The following is a 12,282-nucleotide window of genomic DNA, read 5'->3' as shown; positions in this document are numbered from 1 at the left end:
TGTGTGTATAGATGTATAGCTATAGGTATATAAATATATGTAAAAGCCTTCTCTATATATTTTTATTTATCAGTTCTTTCTCTGGATACAGATAGTATCTTTCTTCATTTGTCCTTTGTAGTTAATTTGGGTATTTATAATAGTCAAAATAACTTAGCTAAAAGATTACAACCTTCCTCTTCTACATCTATGATCCTAGAAGGATCAACTTGAATGCAGGGGAATAGGTATAATGGGTACCTAGTCCAGGGAAATATCAGTTGTTCATCATCCTCAGGGTTTGTTATTTTAGTTCTGCTTATGAGTTGACAGTTTGCCATGAGATACTGGTTTGAAAAGGAGTCTAGGAGTACTGGAAGTGACATATGATTTCACAGTTCAAGAAAGGGGATCATGGAAAACTAGATAATGTGATTTTAGGCAACATGGCCTTTAGAGAGAATAGGGCCCTCTTGTCGGTTTAGAGAGCAATTAGAGAAGTCAGAATTTCATCAAAAGGGCAGAATGGGTATTACATGTCTCTAGTAAATTTGCTTCTGGTCCAAGCCTGTGACTATTATACTCCAAGTTCGGTTATCAAAGCAGATTCCACAAGGACTGAGATCTCTGCCTTATATAAATATTCCCAGATATTATCTTTCTCTACTGGAACCTTTGAGTTTAATCCATCACACAAACTAAACTGGATTGGGATAGCCAACATCAGGAAAAAGACATTCACCTGGAAAGAGAAAAAATAAAAAAGTTCAACTCCATATACATACAGAATATACATATAGATATAGAAGACTAGGCTTTCACTGTAAAGATTTGTTGTAAATCTAAAACCCTTCCCTGTTGCTAACCTGGGTTTGCTACTGCCTCTGATTCATACTAGCAGGGTGACCATGGACAGATCACTTTGCTTTTGAGAGAATTATTTTGGAGTGACATTAAGTAATAAGGAACAGACTACTTGCTGATATCTCCCAGCATGGCATCATGAAGAGTTTCTATACTCTTAAGTTCCTGAAGTCTGGTCTCTGGCCTCCACCCCCAAATGCAATTGCTATTAGTGCTGTGACCACTTATTCACAGTGTGTAGATAAATACCTGTTTTAATTCATTTTGCCACTTTAAAATGGATTAAATAATTCAACATTCTAAGAAGTAATATTTTGAATGTGTTTTTTTTTTCTGTAGGACTATTTCTTTGCAACCAGAGTAATCCATTTTCTCTACCTTGTCTGTGACATAACTATGACTAAGATATAAAATCTAAATGACAGGAATTAAGGCAGCACCTGTAATTATAGTATATTTTTTGAACTTCTGAGGTTGAAATGTTAAGTTACTGATTATTGAGAGTCTAAAAGTTGTACTGGCAGCTGTATTTGCAGTAAATGAATACCACTAACTTTCTAATTTATTCCCTTTAAAATTTGTATTTGCTCCTTGCAAATTTTAGGCAACAAATATTTTGTTCTTAACTTTTTTAAAGATATAGATTACATGCTCTCTAATTTGTAACTTCTAATTTTCAGGAATTCTTTGATCATGTAAAAAAGCTTTGGGATGATGAAGGAGTAAAGGCATGCTTCGAGAGGTCAAATGAATACCAACTGATTGACTGTGCACAGTAGTAAGTGTTCGTTTTTGTGAAATTTACATCTAAGAATGTAATCATGTAAAATAGTTATGAAGAATAGTCATATTCATGATTTATGCTGCCTACTTAATCTTGGTCATGTTTTTATATGTATGCATGGAAAAAACAGGTTACCTCATCTTATATTTTTTGGATTGCTGGTTAAAATCTAAGAAGAATAAGAATAAAAGCTGCATTGGGGATACAAAAAGCAAATTCACTAATTAACCTCCTAATTTCATTTATTTTTTAATTTGAACTATTTTGCTTTCATAAAAATTTTCATTGTCCTTTAGTAAATGATAATACATTTGATTTTTCATTAAAACACTTAAATTTCAGGGTCTTGCATTTCATAGCAAGGATCCAGATTCAGTAATTTATTTCAATGATACCTACACTTGTAATTATGGCATAGGACCTTTCTAAAGAAAATTAATACTTATTCTCCAAAACAGAACTATGAAGAGAATTCTGATTCATGAATTTACTCACCTTTTTATCCTTGATGGAGACATTAGTCCATTCTCTTCTGCTGTTACAAATACAGGCACACTTAATAACCACTAGAAACAATGTGTTTCAGGAAGTTTTGAAATATTCAAGATTCCTAAGTATTTTTCTACTCATACCAAGAATTTATTTAATTGGTTCTTTTATATAGCTATTTCTTTAGGGTTTTTTTTTAGTTTTAAACATTTGTTTTTATAAGATTTCTAGTTCCAAATTTTTCTCCCTTCCCTCCCCCCCTCCCCAAGACAGCAAGCAATCTGATATAGGTTATATATGTACAATCACATAGTTCTACATTAGTCATGTTGTTAAAGAAGAATCAGAGCAAAAAGGGGAGAAACCTCAAAAAAGAAAAACAAAAAAAGTAGAAACAGTATGGTTCAATCTGCATTCAGATTCGACAGTTCTTTTTTTTCTGGATGTGGAGAGCATTTTCCATCATGAGTCCTTGTGAATTATCTTAGATCATTGTATTGCTGAGAAGAATTAAGTTATTATAGCTATGAAACCAGAGCTCCTTGAATGTTGATAGTTCCTTTTCATTGAATAATCTTTCCACTATAATGAGAATATACTTTAGTTTTAATACTATTTTGTATCAAAAGTTTTTGAGAAATAATATATAAATCTAAATCACAATACTATCCATAAGTCAGTGTATATGATCATGAAATGCAAAATCACCAACTTATACTTTTAGAGTTAGCTAGGACTTTTCCCCAACCAGAACTTTGTCTGAAAAAGCCAAATGAATAATAAATACATTTCCTTCAACAGATATCACTTGCAAATAATTTTCTAGTAAAATATTATTGTTTTGGTGAGAAAGGTGAGGCACTAAGGTATCAACAGGTTACAATTACTTTTTAAATCTTAATACTGCCTCTATTATTAGGAAAGCATTGCAAAAAAAAATAAATAAAGGACTAGTGTGCTAAAAATGCTATATCTTGGCAACTAAAGTTTAGATGACCATAAAAATAAAAACATATTTCAGGCCACAGAATGTTTTAATTTGTCCTCATTTCCAATCTAAAGAACACAAATAGTAAAATAAATAAATAAATAAATAAAAATAAAACCAGCAAGATTGTGTAGTTGTTTTGTAAATCATAACTAACTTTGGACAAGTAGATTTCATGAAAATCTTTTTGTAAATACTTTATAGTTATTAATCTGGACCCGAGGCTCTTCTCAGAGTCATGCTAGATCAATACTCTACTCAAGTGTAAAGTAGATCAGAAGTAAGAGGTTGGATGGCTTACCTGATGCCACACAGAGTTAGAAGAGAGGTTGAAATTGAAACTGGTCTTGGCAAACCCATCTTTTGCATAAACTCCACAACTGTATTTCTAGGTTAAAAATTTGCAAAGTAATTATTCCAAATCAAACTTGAACTCTGTTCTCCTTTCCCCGATGTACTTTATTTTGGTTACTCTTTGGAGTTGCTTCCTTGGTACACCCCCAGAGAAACCAGAACTCCTTGAAGTAGCTGCAGTTCTAGTGGGCCTAGAGCCATGAGGTTGGATTTCTGGCACAAGAATACAGTCCTGAGCCAGGACCTACCTTGAAAATAAATATTGAATTACCCATATGAAATGTTAAAAGGGAAAAAAATCAAAGCAAAAATAGTAGTGAAAAAGTCCCCAAACATACATAAATATGCCATTTGTCTTCAGTTTTTGAAATCTCTTCCTTATCTCACATCACTCAGACATATTCCCCTACTTTTGCCTCCTTCTTACCAATCTTTAATGAAGTGGTGGCCCCTCTCTTTGCCAAGGCAACCCCTTCTATATGCACCTTTCATCCCATTCCCTCACATCTTTAGCACACTGCCCCACTAACATCACCATTCCCTCTCTAATCTTTACTCTCTACTAATCTGTTGGTTCTTTCTCTGCTCTCTACAAAGTTCATGTTTCCCCAATCTTTAAAAACCCTTGCTTATGCCAACTATCCCCACTCCTTGTTGGCTATTAACACTCCTCTTCTTCTCAGCTAAACTTCTGGAGAAAGCCATCTACACTTGTGCCTCTCCCTTCTCTCCTCTCATTCATTTCTTTTTTTTTTTTTTTTTTTTTTTTGGTGAGGCAATTGGAGTTAAGTGACTTGCCCAGGGTCACACAGCTAGTAAGTGTTAAGTATCTGAGGCTGGATTTGAACTCAGGTACTCCTGAATCCAGGGCCGGTGCTTTATCCACTGCGCCATCTAGCTGCCCCCTCTCATTCATTTCTAAACCTTCTGCAATCTAGCTTCTGAACCCATCATTTAATTTAAACTGCTTTCCCTGAAAAGTTATCAGTTATCTCAATTGCCAGTTCTAATGGCCTTTTCACAATCTTCAGCCTTCTCCATCTCTGTGCCTCTTGGTCATCCAGATATAGATGTCCTATAAGCATCTCAAATTAAATAAATAAGCATCTCAAACTCAACAGGTCCATACTAAAACTCATTAACCTCCTCATTCAAATTCCCCATTCTTTCCAACTTCAATATTACAACCCAGGGCACCACCATGATCCAGTTCACCAAGTCTCACAATCTTAGTGTCATCCTTTACTCCTTTACTTTTATTTACCCCATCTATCCAATCTTTTATCAAGTCTTCTCATTACTACTTTCAGCTCTCTCATAACTGTCCCCTTATCTCCACTCACTCATCTACCACTGTGGTTCAGGCCCTCATTGCCTTATGTCTATACTATCTTGGTAACCTTCTGTTTGACCTCCCTGTCTCATCTCCCTGTTTGAATTCATCCTTCTCTTAGTTGCCAAAGTGATCATCCTAAAGAACTGATATGTAAATCCCCTACTTAGTAAAATCCACCAGTTCCCTATTAACTCCATGATTGAATGTAAAATCTTATTGGGAATTTAAAGCTCTTCATAACCTGGGCCCCTCCTCCATATATCCATAATCTAGTGAACTGGCTTCCTTGCTATTCTTCACACATGATACACCATCTCCTGACTCCTTGTCTTTGCATTGGTTGCCCCCCTAAGCATGATATTCTCTCCCTCCTCATCTCCAACATTTATCTTTCCAAGACTCAGCTTAAATCTTGCCTTCTAAAGAAGGCTTTTCCCAAACACTGCTGTTGTTAATGCCTTTCCTCCAAGGTTACCTTCCATATAATCTGTATATATGTTTTATTTTCATAATTACTTCTATATTGTCTCCTCCATTAAAATGTAAGCTTCATGGGGCAGCTAGATGGCACAGTAGATAAAGCACCGGCCCAGGATTCAGGAGGACCTGAGTTCAAATCCGACCTTAGACACTTGACACTAGCTGCGTGACCCTGGGCAAGTCACTTAACCCTCATTGCCCCACCAAAAAAAAAAATTAAGTTTCCTGAGAATACAGAGTTTTGCCTTCCATTATATCCTCAGCTAGTTTCTGTGTCATTTCCTGGCATATACCAAGCATTACTTTTTGATTAATTGATAGATTTTTGTTTTTTAATTTGTTTCTAATTTAAGTCTAAGAATATAAGTTGAAAGTAAATGTAAAATTTGAAAATGAACAATCCAAAACAAATTTCATAGCAATTTCTCTAATTTTGTATTGATTTCATGTTTTACTCAGAATAAATCGATTATCTCATCAACATGGGTATTCTAACAGTGAAGATCACAAATCACCCCATACTTACCTGTCCTGGGTGACTCTTGTTCGTATCTTCCCATTTAATATCCTATCAAATGTACTGTAAAATACATACTCTAGCAAATCGAGCATTGTATTTTTATGCTTTTAATTGAATTTTTTCAAAGTTAATACACATTAATAAGGTTGAGGAAAATCTTCAGCAAAATCAAGCTACTCTTACCTACCTAATTTGAGGGTAACCCTTAATCATATCAGCAAATCTCATGATATGATAGTCATTGTAATCACAAAAAAATAAAATTTGAAATTCTTCCTATGTAATGACAAGAAGATTAAGGAAAATTTTAAGTAGTATATGGATCACTTCCAGATTTTACCCTATCCCTATAATTAATACCCTTCTCATCTCTCTTTCTCAGAATATTTATCCTCAGAGTTGATCATGGTGGTGACAACAAATCATATGTATATAGTGTTTTAATGTTTATTTGCAAAGCACTTTCTATATATACAGACAGTTCTCACATTAGGTAAATTCAACTTTATGAAAAGAATTCTGAAACACATCTATGTTAACTTTACTGTATAGTACTGTACATTGTCTCTACACTCCTGCTCCTCAGCTGGACATTCAGTTGCTTCCCACCCTACCCCCCAAAAAAACCTTTTAAGAAACTCCTCCAAGTGAAACAGAAGACTGGAGGCTCAGAGAGACCACTGCCACCAGATGGGGCTTGGCTTGAGGCCTCCTTCTCTGAGAGAGAGGAGACATTTGCCCTGCTCCATCCACCTGCCCCCCCCCCATGTGTCTGTCTTCAATCCATTAGTACTTGGGTACCACATTTCTTTTCCTCAGCCTGCATGTCACCTATCCTCTCCTGTCTGTATTCATGTCTAATTACATCTTCTGGCCAAGTCTTCAAGTAGCCAGCCCTGGCCCCCTGTATGTTCTTACTCCTCCTGCTCTTGCTTCTCCATCCCTAGCTCCCTTGTGTCTTTGAACTGTGACAGTCCCCTCCCTCCCTGGCACATGCTTCCCTTCCTTCCTCCTTACCTCCCTTCTCCACATCTATTGGCAAATTCACATTAAGAAAAAAATGTGTTCTCACTGAAGCCAAGAGAAAAGAGATGGGGAGAAGAATACAGTTAGTAACCAGGAAAGTAAGGATTTTGGCTAGACCACCGAATTGGGTGAATAGTAGATAATTTGTGATCTTTGATAAAGTGGTTTCTGAATGTTGGAGGGAGAAGCCAATTTACTAGGAATAAAAAAAAAACCAGAGCACATAGTAAGAAAAGGCAGCTAGGGAGTACATTGGATAGAGTACCGAGCCTGGAGTCAGAAAGTTTCATCTTCATGAGTTCAAATCTAGCCTCAGACATTGACTACCTATATGACCCTCAGCAAGTTACTCAACCCTGTTTGCCTAAGGTTCCTCATCTATAAAATGAGCTGGGGAAAGAAATGGCAAACCATTCCTGTATCTTTACTAAGAAAACTCCAAATGGGGTCATGAAGAATCAACACAATGGAAGAACAACAACAGTGAGAAGTAAAGACATTGGACAACATTTTTCAAAAGTTGAATAGTTAAAGGAAATAGAAAGAGAAAACTGCACCTAGATGGACTTCTTTTCTGATTTTAAGGGACTGCTTTCTAAGGTTTGGGAAGACCTAAGAATATTTGTTGAAAGATGTGAATCCACCAAAGAGGAGATATTGAAGTTGTATAAGAGAGAAGACATTGCTGGGGAGAATGAGAATGAGGTCAAATGTTCAGGTTGAACACTTAGCCAGATGATAATGCCACTAATTTTTTTTTTGAGGAATGGAGGAAAGATGTCAGGGTTCAAGTCTGATCTTTTCTATGATCTAGGAGACTAAATAACTTTAGGGAGTTTAGAGTATCTTTAATGTTAAGTAAAAAGAAAAAAGGATTTGTAACAGTTATTGGGGGAAATGAGATCAGGAATTAATGAGGGCATATAATACAATTAATATCACACAGCAGTGATATCCCAGGTGAGATTATATGCTATGAATTTTTAGTAGAGAAAATCATATTATTGTGATTATTTTTCTCTTTGATGATCAGCAGCCCTGGAGCAAGAACAGAGAAATTGAGTGGCGGGAATTTCTCAGAATCGAAAATTTTCAAATAGAGAGTGACAAAAAGTCAGAATGGTGAGGGATATTGTTTAGTAGCAAAAAGAAACAAATAAAAAAACAATTAAAGTAGCAGACTATGGAGTAGTGCTGAGAAGCAAAAAGCATTTATTAAGTGCTTGTCCTGTGCAAGGTACAATGCTAGGCACTAAAGATACAAAGGCTCTGCCTTAAGGAACTTACAAACTTTTTGTTTGTTTGTTTGTTTGTTTTGGGGAGGAGGGGTTTTGTGGGACAATGAGGATTAAGTGACTTGCCCAGGGTCACATAGCTAGTATGTGTTAAGTGTCTGAGGCCAGATTTGAACTCAGGTCCTCCTGAATCCAGGGCCGGTGCTCTATCCACTGCACCACCTAGCTGCCCAGGAACTTACATTCTGATGAAGAAGATAATACACAAAAAGGAACTGAAAAGTGCTAGGGGAGAAGAAGTTACTCATGCAAGGAGCATGGCATCCAAACCTAAAAAGTCAGAAACAGAGTTGGGAGAGGCATTTAAATTGGCTTGCCTGGATTCCTCTGCAAAATGGAAGGACTAGGAGGAACTCATCGATGGAAAACAAGTGCCCACATAATAGAGGGATGTTCCAGCTTGAGACAGCAGCTGTAGTGTGATGGCAAAGTCTGTGAAGCCAGAAACAGAACTAGAGAGGGATAAATACCAGGTGTGGAGGCATTTATGTGAAGGCAGAGTGAGAGAGAGTGCTTGGAGCAGTAGGGATAGAGAACACAAGTAGAAAGCTAGAAGGTTCTAGCCAATCATTCATAAAAACCCTATATAGATCATTTCCCCTGTTCCCAATCTCATTATCAATCTCATTTTATTTATGATTATATTTGAGTACAGGGAAAATGACCTTTGTAACCGTAATGATTAGAATGACGCCACCTGCTGGAGAGTTACTGTAGGAAAGCTCCACCATGAGGAGAAGGTGTCTGAGGGCAAGCCATATGGCTTTTCCTTGGTGTCAGGAAGTGATGTTTGCTCGTGGGTACTGTCGATCAAAGCTACCAGCCAATTAGCTTGGAGCTCTGTGTGTGTGTGGATGGGATGTTCCTGGTTCCACAGGAGGCTTGTGGGATGAAGAAGGGGTGGGTGGTTCACTCTCTTTCCTCAGGACTCTCGTGGAGAGCAGAGCTGGAGACATTGGCTTCCTGAGATAGACAGCTGAATCTAGGCCTCTTTCTCTCTCTTCACCAAATTCTTGTTCTCCTTAATAAATGCTTAAAAGTCTAAACTCTTGCTAAAGTTTCTAATTTATCGCTGACCACTCATTAGATTTTAGACAGACTAGCTAGGATTTTAGCCCCTTACATAAAGAATACTAACTTTGAATTGGTAAATAAAACCAGAAAAACAACTTAAGAAAAAAATTATACCATTGCTCAAATAGCACTGGGGAAGGTGGAAGGGGGATAGGAAGAGGGAGAGAAGGTATAAACTAGGGTTTTTTGTAATTCTTGGCTAGAGAAGTGTGCCTTTTACAAATTTGTTCTTGGGACTCCCAAATATAAATCTATGCCAGTGATCCTGCGTATGACTCCCCTTCCAAGTCTCAATCGCTTAAGCTACAAGGAGTTGGGGGTGGGGGGAAGAAAGGAGTGTTAAGCAGTACCTTATTAAAAGTAGTGCTTCATGGGGCAGCTAGGTGGTGCAGTGGATAGAGCACCGGCCCTGGATTCAGGAGGACCTGAGTTCAAATCCGGCCTCAGACACTTGACACACACTTACTAGCTGTGTGACCCTGGGCAAGTCACTTAACCCCCATTGTTCTGTGCCCCACCCCACCCCCCAAAAATTGTGGTGCTTCTTCAATAGGAAGAGTGATAGTTGTTGAGCATGCTCAACATGGAGAATCATACTTCTCCATAGAGCTTTTTCGGATTGTGCCATTTGGAAGTTATCCTTCATCCTTGGAATTCTCATAGCACTTTGTATCTTGCACACATTCAAATTCTGTAACATGTCTTCTCTATCTTACTAAATTATTAGATTCCTTAGGACAGGAAACAATGTCTTATCCTTCTTTGCATCTGTTTCAACACTTAGCATAATTCCTTGCACATCATAAGCCCTTCAATAAATGTCTCTTGGGTTGGGTGGATGGAATGGGTTAAATTACTATGCCCTTTACAAACATCCAAAAAATGCTAGAATTTCTGTCCTCCTGTTTTCCAGTCTAGCACTGACTTCCTTGTTTTTCTTTCCTTTTTTCTGTTTAAAATTGTATTGTCCGAATTAGATGCAAAAATAATTTTCACATCAATTTTTAAAACTATTATGTTCCAACTTCTCTTCCTCCCTCCCTTCCCACCCCCCACCCCCAAGAATCAGCAATTCAATATAAGCTATACATGAGTAGTCGTGGAAAACATCTCCACATTAATTCCTTTTTTTTTCTTTTGTGGAAATTGATCTCTTGATAGAACAAAACAGATACATATTATAATATACCTACATGTTTATGCATATTTTTACAAATACACATTTAGTAACACCAGATAGGTACTTCAACCTATCTTTTCTCATTCTAGTCTTATATCTTTGTTTTTCTTGATCCATTCTTCCTTTAAACTTATACTCCATGTTATATTCATGTTCCATTTATTCCTGTCATAGGTCTCCTACACTTTTTAATCTCCCCTTTATAGAGGATTAAGCAGGGAATTACACAGAAAGTTTTTGCACACCTTAAAGTACTGCATAAATAATCTGAATAACACAAACCTGTTAATAACAATATTGATGTGGGTTGTCATTTCTCATTAGAGTGTAAACTCCCTGATGGCAGGTATTGTCTTGCTTAGTTATGTTTGTATCCCCATCACTTAGTGTGATGCCTGGCATGTGGCAAGCACTTAATTAATGTTTATCATCATCATCGATATTTACTTCTCCAAAGTCATCATCTTTCTAAAAGCACAGGCCATGTATCTGCTCCAAAGACCTAAGCTATTTTCTGTAGCAACGTGTTGTTCTTTCATTGGGCGGCTGCTGCAGGAATAACGAAGCATTAAGGCATGAGCTGGCAAAGGAAACAAAAGAAGAATGAGGCTTAGGTGGACTGGAGGGAGTGGGAGATGATGGATGTTACGTTATGTGGGCTGTGCAAAGAGCAGAATCTGAACTTTTGTAACAAGGAGAAAGCCAAGAAAGTTTTAACTAACAGATTTTGGACAGAAAGTAGAAGATGTTAGGTGTAAATGGGTAATTTTTAGTTGGATTGTAAAGAGGAAATGTGAATAACGAAGGCAAAGTACTATGCCAGTATAAATTTATATTGTGGCAACAGAGAGGCAAAGGATACATTTTAAAACTGTCTCCATTTTGGAGAAAAGAAGCAGCAGAATGTGGCAAAATGAAAGATCAGTATTGATTTAGGTGTCTTTAGTGTTGTCAGGCTCAATTAGAAATGGATCCTGAGGGCCACATATTAACTTAGAAAACCCACAAATTATATTACCTATGTTGTATTGTACTTCTATTTGTTTTATTAAACATTTCTTAATTACATTGTAACCTTGTTCATGCTGCATTCAGGAGTTTTGTACTGGTAATGATGGGAAATCCTGAGAAAAAATGAGGGAAATTTGTCAGCCTTGGCAAACAGTAAGCTATTGTTAACCTGAGTATTAGTTTAATGGAATAAAACAGGGAGGTTCTAGTATTCATGCTGTCAGAAAGCCAGTTAGAATGGAAATACCTAATATGGATAAAGAGCAATTGTCTTACCTATTTACCTAACTAATATACTACACTATTTCTTACTGCTTGAAGAGACAATATATAAAAAGAATAGTAGGGGATGGGATTGCTTTCATTGAGTTGCTTAATTCCTCCATAGAAAAGGGAGGGAAATCAAAAATTCTTAGTTTTCATATTTATTTAAGATCATTTCACCCTGGCCAGAAGAAATAAGTAAGAGGCTTGCTTCATAGATTAATCATGGACTCAGTGCTGGACAGGGAAATATTTCTGGGTAAGAAGACAGCTAGTGTTTCACTAGCACTGCCTGCACATCTTTCTTTCCATACTGATATCCCCAGATCATTGTACCAGAAAGGGTGGGCAGCTGGCTAAGATGTCATCAGAAGGAATAGGGAATCAAGCTTAAAACTTTAAAAAAAAAAACAACAGAAAAGAAACAAACAAAAAAGAAAGAAACAAACAGTTTGCACCTCCCTAGTTTGCAGATGAAGAATTTGAAGCCCAGAGAAATTTGAATGACTAGCACAAGGGTCACAATGGATGGTTAGAGTTAGAGACAGGATCAGGACCCAAGCCTCTTGACTTTCAGTCAAGTGCTTGCAGTCAACTCTGCTAATCCAGTTATTGTGCATGTGTGTTTCACATGTGTG

At 36.9% G+C, this 12,282-nt stretch overlaps 1 protein-coding gene across 2 annotated transcripts in view; it reads left to right on the top strand.

The window, feature by feature from the left end:
* The window catches only part of GNAL (G protein subunit alpha L), a 499,698-nt gene that overhangs the window by 371,144 nt on the left and 116,272 nt on the right, over window positions 1-12,282 (top strand). For both annotated transcript variants that reach the window (XM_043977801.1, XM_043977802.1), the window contains exon 5: window positions 1,524-1,621. In XM_043977801.1, coding sequence (XP_043833736.1) covers window positions 1,524-1,621 — 98 coding nt within the window. The remainder of the gene's footprint in view (window positions 1-1,523; window positions 1,622-12,282) is intronic.

Source organism: Dromiciops gliroides, chromosome 1 (genome assembly GCF_019393635.1).
Source record: "Dromiciops gliroides isolate mDroGli1 chromosome 1, mDroGli1.pri, whole genome shotgun sequence".
Classification (NCBI taxonomy): Eukaryota; Metazoa; Chordata; class Mammalia; order Microbiotheria; family Microbiotheriidae; genus Dromiciops; species Dromiciops gliroides.
The sequence above is the reverse complement of the archived record's forward strand: the minus strand, read 5'-3'. Positions and strand labels throughout refer to the sequence as shown.